This window comes from Malania oleifera, chromosome 5, assembly GCF_029873635.1.
Source record: "Malania oleifera isolate guangnan ecotype guangnan chromosome 5, ASM2987363v1, whole genome shotgun sequence".
NCBI classification, from domain to species: domain Eukaryota; kingdom Viridiplantae; phylum Streptophyta; class Magnoliopsida; order Santalales; family Ximeniaceae; genus Malania; species Malania oleifera.
The window spans coordinates 44971441-44985724 of NC_080421.1; the positions used below are offsets into that span (position 1 = coordinate 44971441).

The 14284-nt window shown below is 33.1% G+C and overlaps 1 protein-coding gene across 2 annotated transcripts; it reads left to right on the forward strand.

The window, feature by feature from the left end:
• Window positions 1-594: 594 nt before the first annotated feature.
• LOC131155740 (uncharacterized) lies at window positions 595-11742 on the forward strand. 2 transcript variants are annotated; one of them, XM_058109113.1, is made up of 4 exons: window positions 595-804; window positions 1496-1633; window positions 10590-10777; window positions 11332-11742. In XM_058109113.1, the coding sequence occupies exons 1-4, from the start codon at window positions 752-754 to the stop codon at window positions 11535-11537; spliced, it is 585 nt and encodes a 194-aa protein (XP_057965096.1). In that variant the 5' UTR covers window positions 595-751; the 3' UTR covers window positions 11538-11742. The 2 variants fall into 2 exon arrangements, with proteins under 2 accessions (XP_057965096.1, XP_057965097.1); XM_058109114.1 differs by having other exon boundaries at window positions 1499-1633.
• The last annotated feature ends 2542 nt before the right edge of the window (window positions 11743-14284 follow it).

A 14284-nucleotide genomic window follows, 5' to 3' on the forward strand; every position in this document is an offset into this window, starting at 1 on the left:
AACCGGCCGAAATTGGTCGGTTCGGTTCGGGTAAAAATCCCGGTTCGGTTATAATTCCACAAAATTTCGGTTAATCGGTTTCGGTTCGGTTAAGGGTAAAAAAATTTCGGTTAACCGAATTAACCGAATTACTAATTAATTAGATTTTAAATATAATTTATGAATATAAATTTTGCTTATGCAAGTGCATGAAGGAGTTTAATTAACATATTTCGATTCTTTGTTTTACGGTAAAATATTATTTTCATTAATAAAACTAATAAATAAGGTATTTAATTAAGTTAGATTTGGTTTTAAAAAAAATTTATAATTGTATTATATTTCTAACAATTAATTTTAAATGATTTCGGTTAAAATCGGTTAACCGAATTACCCGAATGGGCAATTCGGTCGGGGTCGGTTCGGTTTCCATCGTCAATTCGGTCGGTTCGGTTAATGGTTTTATTTAACCGAATTTTTTGGTTAATTCGGTTAATTATCCGAATTTAATCGAACCGACCGTTTGCTCACCCCTAGTCGTGGACCGTAAAACGGACGCACACTCGGGGTAACCCAAAAAAAAAACAAAAGAAGAACCTACCCGATGATCCAACTAAACCTTGAAACCCGGAACCCGACTGAACCAAAGCGACAGTCGGGTTAGCCCTTCCCGAGAGAGAGAGAGGGGGGGCGGAGAGCGGGAGAGGGAGAGGGAGAGGGAGAGAGAGCGAGGCAGAGCAGAGCAAGGCACAGCAAAGCGGAGCAGAGTGATATGTTGGGGAGAAAGCTAATCTCATTCCTGAGGAGCTCTCCGATGGCTTCCAGGTAATGTCTTTATATATTCATCCCTGTTTAGGTCTTCTACTTTGGCGTCGTTCGTTTGTTCCTGATTAGTTTACAAAAAAAAAAGCAGAAGATTTTTGCTCGTTTGTATTTTACTCTTCTTCATGACTTTGGACCTGAGAATCTGATCTCAACTAAATCTTATGCTGCCGTTTAGCTATTTTGCTATTGACCTAAGAAGTTAAATTTTGTGATTTTGCATACCCATTTGAGTTAGTTTTGCTTTTGTTGTTTTTTCCAATCATGCAAATTTCAAAGAAAATATTTTGCATGTTTGAATACTACCCTTCTTCATGACTAGGGCTTCAGAATATGCACTCAACTAAATCTTATTCTGCCTTTCAGCTGTTTTGCTGTTGTAGTAGAAGGTTAAATTTTGTGATTTCTGATTAGATCCATTTGTGTTCTGTTGCCTTTGTTGTTCTTGCTATCATGTAAATTTCAAAGAAAATATTTTGCAACTTTACTACGCTTCTCCACGATCATACACACTCTTCTGAATCTTATTCTACTGTTTAGCTGTTTTGCTAATGGCACGGTTTGCTATCAAGCTGCTATCATAAAATTTCAGATGACCTCCATACTCCCAACCCATTAGGTAATCTAACTAAGTTGAGTTTGATGACTTGGGAGTTATATACTGCTAATGATTTGCAAATATACCTGTTGATAGTAGTTCTACAAAGCCTGTGGAGGAAGGAAGGATCAAATCTTTAAGTCGGAAGGCAGTATCTTTCGTCCTGATCACAGTTACAGGTGGTGTAGCATTGAGCGCTCTTGATGACCTTGCCATTTATCATGGCTGTAGCAGGTATCTTTTGTTGTATTATCAAAGAAATTGAATTTTTGTTTAACAGAATTTGGAGTTAGGGGTCTTTCAGATCAACAGACTATTAATCTTAAAAAGATGATATGTTGTTATGTCTTATACTTAGAATCATGTAGTTAATGAAAGGACCAGTCATTCAGATTTATGCTGTTCTGCTCCCCCACCACCCCGGTGGTATGTTGTGTTTCTTTTTTATTTTGTTTTGTTTTTATCCTTTTGGGGGTTTTTTTGTGGAAGAAAAATTTGGGAGGTTGTTTATCTTTAATCAAGACATTTCTCTAAGCAACACCAGCAACAATGGAAGATCTTTAATTTCACTCTGTGGGTGTCAGATGTATGAATCCCTTTCCGTCATTATATCTAATCTAAGGCAACATTGTCCGAAGGTTGGAGGGGCATCTGATGCAGGGACAGTATCAAAGATCTGCAACCGTGGGAGAAATAAGAAGAAATTGAAGAGAGGAAGCAAGGGGAAGGGAGGGGAGAGGAGATACAGGTGGGAACTCATGTTCATGTCTCAAATTCAAATTCAACAATAATTGCTTACAACATGACTTTCACACACTATTTATAAGAAAGCTTCTAAGACATGAAATTACACATATACCCCTAACATTACATGAAACTGCAAATCTCTTCTAAATTACACAAATATTACATGCAACCCTCAAATATCCATAATCATATACCAAATACTAACTAAACCCAACAAACATTGATCCAATTCTTCTTAAATATTCTCCAACAAGTATTTTCCCAAGGCCTTGCATCTTGTCCTACATCAATCAACTCTGCCCCAATTAGAAAAAAATTGGCCTCCAATTTTAAAATGTTGGAGGATCAAAATTAAGAAGAAAACTTGGATTCTTTGAAAGTCGGTGCTTGAATTATACTAGAAACTGTGTTTTGCATTGCCAATACCATAGACTTGACTTCAAAGTTAGCATCAATGAACATATATGGATGAGAAATTCAACAATAGGAATGTCTAAATGACTTTGGATGTCTTCAGACACGTGCATTATCTTGCTCTAGTGTCGTCAAGTTGAGTAATTGTGGCTGAGTCTTTGTGTTGGTTGATTGGTAGAGCAGACTTCAAAATGATTTCTTTCCATTGCAGTGGAGGACATGTGTTCTCAAGTCCTTGAGTCACAACCAAACCACCCAACCTAGGAGATCCAAGGAGTACATGGCCAATGTTCATGCCTATGATATTCAGGAGCGGCTCTTCACAATATGGGGCCCTAGGCGAATAATTTAATTAGGGGTCCTTAATATTTTATTTAATTTTTATTTTTATTTAAAATTAATTTTTCTAAGTATATCAAATAATTTTAACTGCACTCCACCCACCAAACACATGAATTCCATAAATAATGTTAATATTATTATATTAAAAAAATATTTAGGGGCTCCAAAATTTTTGGGGCCCTAGGCAAGTACCTCACTGGCCTAATGGAAGAGCCGGCCCTGATGATATTACACCAAATATTTTCAAAATAATCACCCAATTGGATAGGAAAACTAAGGGGTCATTTGGTATCACTCAAAAAATAGAGAAACGAAAACCAAAAACTAGAAACGAAAACTAAAAATTAGAAACTAACAACCTGTTTAGTTAACATTTATAAAACTAATACAAATTAAAAACTTAATTAAAAAAATGCTTATTTTCATCTTTAAATCAAAATATTATAAAAATATGATTAAAATAATAAAATTACAAATAATACACATAAAAAAATTACTATAATAAAAAAAAGATTTATTGTAATTATTTTACTTAATTGTTCTAATTTCATATTTTACTTTACAATAAAAATTTTATTGGACATGCAAATTGAAAAATAGTAAAAGTATGTTGTAATTGGCTTTATTATTATTTTTTTGAAATTTATGTATATTTTTATTTTAATTATATTTTAATTCATATGATCATTTAAATTTAATTTTAATTTAAAAGTGTATACAATGAATAATTTAATTCAGAAAAAACTATTTTTGGATATTATTTTTTTTGGCATTAGGTTGCCAAAACAACTGAAAACCATAAAATTTGGTTTTCTGCTTTTTGGCAAATAGCTAAAAACCGACAACAGAAACAGAAAACTGACAACAGAAACAAATGCGTTTTCATGATATGTTTTTTCACCGTGGAGAAACAAAAATAAAAAATAGAGAACAACAACAATACCAAACAGACCCTAAGTATCTTTCACAAATATATAAGATAGTGTTATGAATCCAAGATATGTCATAAGGCTTTGGATGGGGTTCCGGGCGTGGTTGCATGTAAATGACTTCTTTTCTAGAAACCACATTCACGGGGACATCTTCCATAAAAAATGAATTTGCATACTTTTTCCCCAAACTTAAGAAAGGTGTTGAATGGCTTAAATATTATGGTTAGAGTATGACAAAAGCCATTCATTTTTCCTGTAAGCTATCACCCTATTGCTGGATTTACTCATATGTACCGCAACTATATGTCACCCAAAGCCTTAAACAATTTCCCCACAAGCCTTGCTACCAATTTGTCAAAAAATATCTTCAATGCACCTTTGATATTGATTATCATGCTGAAATGAGACAAATTCACAAAGAAAACTCACAGACACAGTGATGTAAACTGATTTGTTATTGCTGGCAGTGACATATCCACTCTCCAAAGTGCCAATGATACACTAATTCTTCAATCTCTAGTGTTTTGTGTCAAATTATCATGCTTGCTTGCAAAATAGCAGATCCACAGTCAAAATATCATGGAAGAAACCCAAAATATCATGGCTGGAGCAAATTTTTGCGAAACTAGAACCAAGAAAAGACTCAGGCAGAGTCCCACTCACAGGTTGCTGGGGTCGTCAGTGGTGAGACTCTGGTGATGAAACTTTGGTCGAGAGGAGATCAGGGGATGAGGAGTTCAATGGTGTTGGTTGTGTGAAGAAAAAAGCACAGGAGGTTAGGGCTTGAGAAGTGCCGATGGCTTGAGAAGTTTGGCCAGTGCTTGGGCCTCCTCTGGTGGTAGGACAGTAAAGATAATTTACAGGCGAGGGTTCCGGGGGGGGGGGGGGGGGCGGTGTTGTTCTGTCTTTGTGGGTGTCCGGTGGTGTGAAAATGGAGACATGGCTGGTGTTTCAGAAAAAAAAGTTGAGATCTGATTTTCATTTTTTTTTAACTGAAATTCAGGGCAGAGAAGAATCAGAGAGAGAATGAAGAGAAAAAGATAGAGAAGAAAACAATGAGGGAGAAGAAGAAGAAGAAGAAGAAGAAGCAGCAGAGAGAGAAAGGACGTTACAGAACAGTGGGGAGAGCGAAGAAAAGAAAAAGAGGGGAAGAAGATGAGTGAAAGGGAAAGATGGGGGAATTAATACGGAAGAAAGAGATCATGGTTGGGCTCTGATACCAAATGATGTAGGGTTAGCATCAAGGGGATCTAAAGCCATGGGAGAAATAAGAAGAACTTGAAGAAAGGAAAAGGAGGGAGGAGAGAGGAGATACAAGAGGAAACTCTCATTCACTTCTCAAATTCAAATTCAACAATAACTATCTACATCATTGCCTTCACATACTATTTATAAGAAAGCCTCTAGGACATGAAATTACACATATACCCCTAACATTACATGACACTACAAAAAAAAACCCTAAATTACACAAATATTACAAACAACCCCCAAATACCCATAATTATATACTGATTAATACTAAACACATAATAAACTACTAACTAAACCCAACAATTAGTGATCCAATTCTTCTTAAGTATTCTTTAGCAAGGATCTTCCCAAGGCTTTGCTTCTTTTCCTACATCACCATCAAATTAAGATGTAGACATCACTGACCATTTAATTTTAGAAGGCAACTGGCTCAGGCCTTCAGCTTGTATTTGCAAAGTTAATGAACCAACAAATGAAGAAGAGCAAGTTAGTTGTTGACTGTTTATTTCATTACCTTGTTTATATTATTTTCACAATGTATTTGATTCAATTCTTTAAATGTTGGAGAAATTATAAGAAAATTTGGTGCTAAAGAGGCTGAGTGTGCAAATTTGATGGTTAAAGCTCGTGGAATTGTTTCATTTTGGAATTTGGATTTGCTGGTTTTGTTAACTGGGACTTAAAATATGTGACTTCATAATCCTTCAAAATGCATGCCAATGTGGTTTTATAGAAGTTTTAAGACTAATTCAAGGACCATTCCTTTTTTGGCCCATGTATTTTCCTTGAGATTGCAGTAATTAGTTTGAGTTGAGGATATATTCTCTCTATCTCTCTATATGTCTTTGTGTGCTTATGCATTTCAAATGCTTAAGTATTTATTGATCTATTAGTAAATGTTGGCCCAATTATGGCACCTTGACTTGGAAGCGATTAAAATTTCTTTCAAAAGCTAATTTTATAAACTTTTGCGAGAGTAGTCAGAAACCAAAGGCAACAATCAAGCAACTTCAAACAAAACAACAAACTGTTATAATGGTTTGGCCTCACATGACCAACCTCCACTCCCCAAGAATTTCTCTTATGTGTTCTATAATCTCAATATCAATACATGTGCTCTTTGCACACAAACTTTGCATCCAACACAACTAGGTTAACACAGACAACAGACAAGCTGTCCACAACCAGGTTAACACATCCAATAGACAAACTGTCCACAAGTAGGTTAACACGGCCAACAGACAAACAATCTACAGGTATCGGATCCAAGAATACAACAAATAAGTAAAGACAACTTGGGGTTAACACAGCCAACGGACAAACCGTCCACAGAAACCCGATCTAAGAATACTACAAATAAGTAAACAAGATCAGAAAAATCTCACAAATTTAATAGAATATTTATAATACAAAATAGATGTGAGATCAGAGGTGTGAAGGTGCAAAAAGTTCGGCGTGCCAAGCTATATTAGCATCAACATGAGTTGACTTGTATGAGATGAGTCATCTTATGTTATGAGCAACAAGTGAGTCAACTTTTAGGCTTGAGACGGCCTCAAATCCTAACAATATGCATCGGAGGTTGAGGACATGAAGTGGTTCTTCACAAAAAATGTTAGTATCATCTGCAAAAGGAAGATGAGAAATTTTGTAAGCATGGTATTAAATAACGGCCGTTACATAGCATAACGGCCTTTACGTAACGGAAAATGAGGCTTTGATACCGATACAGGCCTCTAATGCGGTAAGCTGAAAATTCACAACACTCGCATTATGGCTTGTAACGCTGTTACACCATGTTACGGCTGCCGACACCTTATCTCCTCAAATCTGCTTCATTTTTTGCGTTTCTCTTTGCGTGTTGCTGCTTCTTCCCCTCTTGTCTCCTTCGTCCAGCTTAGATCTACTGATCTGAAGCTTCAAAACCCCAAAAATCAGCTTTGAAGCTGTGGTCTGCAGGTTGGCTGAGTCGGCTCTTCAATCAGTGGAGATTTTCACAATTTCTCGTCAAAATTGCTGTTATTTGGGAAAGTTTAGGGTAGATTCTACAAGGAAATCTTGAAATCAAGAAGAAATTTTGAGGATTTGGAGGCTTGCAGCTCAAACTCACTCCATTCAGTAGGTTCAGCCACTGTCAGGACTTGGGTATGCCTTCTTCCAGACTCCAGTCTTCCCTCTTTTTTTTTTTTAGTTATTTCTTTTAATTTGAAGCATCAGAGGCTACTCCAGCATACTACAGTGCTACACAGCCTACACTGTAGCCTACTAAATTGCTAATAAATTACTAATTTAGTTTATTTTATACTTTTAAGTTTATACTTAGTTTTAATTACTTTTATTTTATTTTATGTATGTAAATTTGTAAATAATTAATTATATAAGTAAATTTTATTATTTAATATAAAAATTTAGTATAAAGTATAGAATCTGTAGAGTACAGATTTACAATTAATAAATAAGTAAAAAATTATTAATTAATATAAAAATTTCTGCAAATTATAAATCTACATATTTATTTTTTTTAAATACATTGACAATTAATAATTTAATATTAGATCTACAATTTATAATATATTCTCATTTCTACACAATTAGTCAAGTGACTTAAAAAATAACCATATTGTAAGATCAACAAATCTATATTTATTTTGTTAAATTGTAAATTGTAATATAAATAATTGTATTATATATGTATAAATCAACTAAAATTTTTAATAGTTAGCAACTTAAAGTTTTAAATTTAATCCATCATTTATGTTATATTGTTATGTAATTAGCTAATTACGATTCTATATTTAGTAATTTATGTCTCTAATTAATTGATACTTCATTTTAACTACATTTCTTCATTTTTTTACCCATTAAAGTAGTGCAAACTATAAAAAAAATATGACTTTTTTTGTAAACAACACACTAAAATTAATATAAAAATCGTAATGCCTATTAAAAAGCATTTGTATGTTGAATAAATGCAGTCAAATTTCATTAAAAATCATGTATTAATGGATTTCATGCTTATTCTTCAATTTTGGCATGGTTGTGCATGTGTGAAACAAAGTCAGGACTGTTATGCCTGCATCTCCCGCGTCCCGCGAAACTTGCGACCATTATGCAACGTTATTGCGATTTAGAACCATGTTTGTAACTCTTCCATTTCTGCCCATTTATTTGATAATATTAGTAATTTGATATTTATTTTTATTTTTTCAACTTCTGCCTTTTCTCCTTTCTAGTTTTGTTGTGTTCCATGTTAGCACCGAAGGATCCCATGGGTGGGCTTGATATACATGGGTGAACACCAACTTGACCCAAAAGTTTAAGCCTATTGTGTCTTGGGGCCAACCATGTATATAAGCACTATCATCCACTCAAATTTTCCAATGTGGGACAAACTCAGAAGTGGAATTCTCAACATTCCAAATGTTAGTACTTTATTTATTTAAAGATAAATTTTATAAATTTATATATTATAATTTCAAAGCTTAGGTTATAGTTATACAATATTATTCATTGGTCTAAATTTATTTTACTTATTACTTTAACAAATAAAATAATATAATTGTTTAATTTATCTTATTATTTGTATGTGTTATGTGCCTAATAGATTAATGGAGTGTATAAAATTAATTTATCATGATTAATTTAAAAGTAAAAATAGATACATAAATTTTTTTTTATGAGTAGGGGTTTAAAACAAATGTGAAATGCCTCACTAAATAATCTTAGTAAGTTGAACTAAAGGCAAGGTATTAGATTTTGATTTCGAATCAAATTTCGAAGGTCCAAAAGTACGGAAATTTCGATTTCGATTTGAAAAAATTATGGAAATAAGTAGTAAAGCTTGGAATTCTTTTACAAAGCTTTAGAAATGATTAATAGACATAACAATGTAAGTTTTAGGACTAATATATTACAAATAAATACATCTATGCTGTGTATGAGGTGGAGAAGTTGTGATATAATATGTGCATCAAACATATTTGTAAGATAATATCCATTAAACATATTTAGTGAATCAGTTAATACAAATGAAATTCATAAATCATTTAAATATTATTTATTATACAAATAATGATAAAAACGTGAATGGCTTAATAAAATGTTGTTGTAAGTTTATTTCTTCATAAATTTCAAAAGCACTTGTAATAATCTTTTGTTTCGATAACAAATAAATTAACAGAGAAATTTCTATTCACTCCTAAATCCCTCATTTGCATTCCAGGAAAATTTCATTGCATGATTCAAATTTTGACAAGTTTTGCTAAAATTTCGAGATTTCAATAAATTTCGGATAATTTGTTGAAATTTTGACAAAAATTATGCAAGACGGAAATCAATTGCCATTTCAATTTTGAGGGTGACGGAAATCGGAAATTTCAACAATTTCATGGAAATTTAAGACCATGGCTAAAGGATCTAAAATGCACTAAAACACTTTAAGAAGGGTTGAGAGCTTAAAACATGTAAATAAACCAATATACATCAGATTGCGTGTGCCTAAAAAAAGTTCATGTTCCACTTCTCATTATGTAACATCTGCCATGTCTTCTACCCGCTACACCTGTTACCTTTGTGCTACAATACCCACTATCACTATTTAAAACCATGCTAACAACTAACACAGCTTGTAATGTTTCATAAATTTTCTAAGAAAGACCTTTACTCAAAATTTTAAAAGGTCGATCTTCTTCTCTTGTTCTAAGATATCAATGAATTGTTTCACTGTAAGAGCATTTGAATTTGAAGTTTAGAGCTATTAATTTTGTCAATCTTTCCTAGACAGCAAACTAATGTCTTGTTGCCTATATGCTTAGGGACCGGGTAATATGAGAAAATAAGAGAATAAGCAATAAGCAATTTTTTTGCAACTTAATAACAAGACTTGAAAAGTCACTACAATTTTTTTTTTGTTTGGGTTTTTTTTTTTTTTTTAGGGAGGGGGAGGGAACGAACATTAATATGTAGTTTATATGTCAATAAAAATATCTCATGTTGATTCATTAATTATAACAATTGTATGATGATGAGGTGATGGAGCGTGAATAATGAGGTTGAAGATTCGATTGCAAGATGTTTAGGTCTTTTTGGATTACTTCTTTTTTGTTTTTGAAATTTTATTTTTCTACTTTCATGGTATTCCTGTCATATTTCAGTTGGTCATAGGTTAGTAGATTCTAGGATTATCAGTAGTTTCCTAGTATTATCAGGTTTCCTAATTTTTATTTTCTTGTTCTATGTTCTCTCTCTTTTCCCTCTCTGTCATGCATCATTATCTCTCACTCTCTTCCTCTGTCAAGAGTCGTTAGCCAATTGTTGCTTTAGTATTATTTGATTGAAAAAAAGAACAAATTTGAAACATATAATCTTCATTGATGTTTCAAATTTTAATTTGGGTGAAAAATGTTGCTTGATATTGCATCATTTCAAATACTTAATCGTGTTTTCACTTAATTCTTTTAAAGATTATTCTAGTATTCTCATTATTTGCCTGAATTTTTCAGCAAGGCCTTGGAAAAGGCAAGTAAGAACCAGGCAATTTTAGATGCTATTGGAGAACCTATTGTGAAAGGTCCATGGTATAATGCATCCCTTGCAGTAGCTCACAAGAGGCATTCTGTTTCTTGCTCATTTCCTGTGTCTGGACCACAAGGCACTGGAATCTTCCAGTTGAAGGCAGTTCGCAATGGAGGTTTGTACTGTTTATTCATGTTGTAACTAATGTCTTCATGTTTTCTAATACCTGTGGCATGTCTTTATGGTTTGTCGTCATCGTTGTTTTTGTTTCTTTTTTGGTTATTTTTGGTTTTTGGGGGAGTAGGTGGTGGCTACTAGGAGACTTGTCGAATCGTGAGAGATAAAGTATAGAAATGTTCTTGTAATGCCTAGTGAGTGAGGCATGTTGTTCATGTTAAATGAAACATATACACAGATTCGATCAAAAGAAAGAAAATAATAATATATAGAGAGCAGGAGCGAGGATACATGGTGAATAGAAAGCAACACAACTCTACCAGCTTTGTATATAATAATTGTACAGGTGATATAGATTTATTTTGGGAACCTGAAGTTAAAATGGCTTAAAAGCGTTTTTGGAGATCGTGCACAAGCCAGTGCATCTTTATTGTTGTCGTGAGACTGTTTCTCTTCCTTTTTTGGGTAAAAGAAAAAAAAAAGTTTATGTTAAACTGATTTATCTGCAAATTTACATTTTCAAGGAATAAATCAGTTGGTTTTTCTGAACAGATGATAGTTGGATTTCATTTTTGAGGTCTCGTGATTGGGAAATCTTAATTATGGATGCTCTCCTGCATGTTCCTTCTAATGATGAGAAGCAGCAAACACTTCGGATTAGTCTCTCAGACCTTCCCCGCCCAGCTTGTACAGCATGCACCGAGTGCAGGCCTCAAAGAGTCGAGGACCCTAAGGATGAAGTGAAAAAACAAAACTAGTAAGCACGCTTAAAACGTTTCGAGATTTATTTATGTTCATAAAAGTTTTGATCTCCAAAATCATCTGTAATGAATTGGGAGAATCCCCCATATTCGATATTTGATGTGATCATCTGATTTTATTCCTCCTTAGAAATTTTCTATATCCTTTTGAGATTATGAAATGACAGGCCGGTAGGCTTTTTTAAGGCACTTACATTTGTTATTCCTCTCTGTTTGCCTTGCCTTGTGCACAATTCTTGTTTTTAAGTATGCTTGAATGTTGAGATTTGGTGTCCATGTGGATCTGGATGTGTTCATTTCTTAGAAAGATATGGTTGAAATTGTTTCCTTCATGTCTGTCTGGTTAGTTTAAAACACGTGTTGTTACAGTAGCTTGTTTGAATTGCATTCCTTTTTTTTTTTTTTTTTGTTTATACATATATAAAAAAAGAGTATGATTCCTTCGTTCCCACGGAAGGCGGGGTTTTGTTACTGAGAATTGAAGTATGTTTGGCCCACCCTGTTGTATATTTGGGGGGACAATAAGTATCCTTCTATGAATTTCAATTGCAGCAACCGACTGCCCCTTGGACTATTATATTTTTTTTATATGCAGGACTTCTTGGATGGTTGAAATGAGAACACGCACACTCTCTCTCTCTCTCTCTCTCTCTCTCTCTCTCTCTCTCTCTCTAGATTCTAGAAGAAGCATGGGGGGGATTTGTTTTGTATTTGTGTTTTGATGAGTAAAACAGGGGGTGGACCTAATAGGACAGTTGAGAAAATTTGGTAGGTGAAGGAGGGGGGTTCTTTGTGGTATTGGTGTTCCTCACTGTAGGGTCTTGCTTTCCTTTGTTCCTCTTTTTGGTGTGGTTGATTTCTTTCTTTATTCTTTCCCTTTTTTTTTTTTTGCCCCTGAAGAAGTTTTGAAGACTCTGTTTGGATTAAGAATTTTGTGAGAAAAAAAGAAAGAAAAATAATCAATTTTTAGTTTGTTGTATATCATTCTGTGTCATGTAAAATATATTTAGGAATAAGAATATATTCACCAGGGATTGAACATAAATAAATAAATAAATATATAAAGGTCTACATGTAAAATGAAATTGTTATTTGTTGATTTGCCAAGCATTGAGTGCCATTTTTTTTTTTTAAAGAGTTATTTTATTTTATTTTTTAATATCGCCAGATGTCCATGTGTTTTATGTTTCGCAATTAATTTTACGTCCTATGGAACTATTTGGATTATAAGGGTAAAGTAGATTGATTTTATTTTCTAAATATTTTTGGAAGGGTCTATTTGATTACAATTTTTTGGTGAAAAGGAAAAAAAATCAAGGAAATTAATTTTTTAATGTTTATTATTCTATGTAAGTGAAATACAATTAGGAGTAATAATCTATTCACGTGTGTTTGAACAAAAACAAATAAATCAATCAATCAATCAATTTTTCTTTAAAAAGTGAAAAGACTGGTTTTAAATAAAGCCAGGACTGGTGTCTTTTTTTCAAAGAGACTCTGTTCTAATACACAGCTAAGGATGACGCACACTTATATTTTCTTTTATAAAGAATTAAAATGTTTGAACTTAGCTTGATCAGGACGAAGCATGTCAGCTCCAGCCACCCCCTGCTCTAACCTTTATGAGATGGGGGCAGCTGGTTTTTGACTCTTCGATGGTGCAGGCAGCAGCAGGAGTCTATTCCATGCCACCCTTTTGCTCTGTTGTGTGCGAGGGAAGTGGGTTTCTTCTAAGGGAAGGGCCCCTATACCCTACTGCCTACTGCCTACTGCCCTGGATTCATTGATTGTCACATCCATTCTAGACATCAAACCTAACCCTTTTCTTTTCTTTTCTTTTCTTTTCAGGGAGATGAAAAAAAACTAGCTTCTGTTAACGACGGCCAAAAATACACTACCATTGTTTTCATCAACAGTAGCATTATTGTATTTCTTTTCTTTTTATGGGTGCCTTTCATTACCAGAGATTTAGTGATTAAAGTTTGTAAATTCTATACTTTAAAGTTTAATCCTAAGAAGTGAAGGGATTTGGGTATGCATTAGTATGTAGATTTTGGTTATGGCATAACTATTGCTTTGTCTAAAAATTACTAAGATTTTTAAATTTAAATGTTTAGTGACGTTTCTCATCTATGACCTTGAATACAACATAAAATATAAAAGTAATGTTAATTGTTATTGTCAGTTATAACTAAAACTGAAAATTGTAACACGTCAACCCCCCGATTATAATAGCAAACATGCTCCTAATAGATTAAAAACGTTTGAAAAATAACTTACTTAAATCAACATAACTGATGTAAAAATTTATAAACAAATTTATTAACAATGAGATCAAGTACAATAAATATACAAGATATAGTTTGATATTTAAATTTAATTATTTTTTGTTTACGCAAAAGAGAATTAAAAGAAATAATTTTTCATATACGATTTGAAATTTACCAATCACAAGATATAATATTAATATTTGGATTCGGTAAAATGTTATGAGATCCATATAAGGGAAAATAATAAGAGGAAATGATTCATACACATAAGATTGGAACCCGCCAATTATAAGATGTAGACATATTTGGAATAACAAAAAAAGAAAAAAATTACTTCGATATTCTATTTTATGACACAATATTAAGTTATGTATCAAGATTGTTGACAATAATAATATTTAAGGTGGTAGGATTAAAAAAAAAAAACCTCATAGGCAACTAATTTATTAAAATTTTAAAATAATATAATATTAT

Bases quoted from the DNA above. Each gene is read 5' to 3' on its own strand.
- LOC131155740 (XM_058109113.1), top strand. From the start codon at position 752: ATGTTGGGGAGAAAGCTAATCTCATTCCTGAGGAGCTCTCCGATGGCT. The intron at 805-1,495 runs GTAATGTCTTTA...ACCTGTTGATAG, and splicing joins AGCTCTCCGATGGCTTCCAG to TAGTTCTACAAAGCCTGTGG. The intron at 1,634-10,589 runs GTATCTTTTGTT...TGAATTTTTCAG, and splicing joins ATTTATCATGGCTGTAGCAG to CAAGGCCTTGGAAAAGGCAA.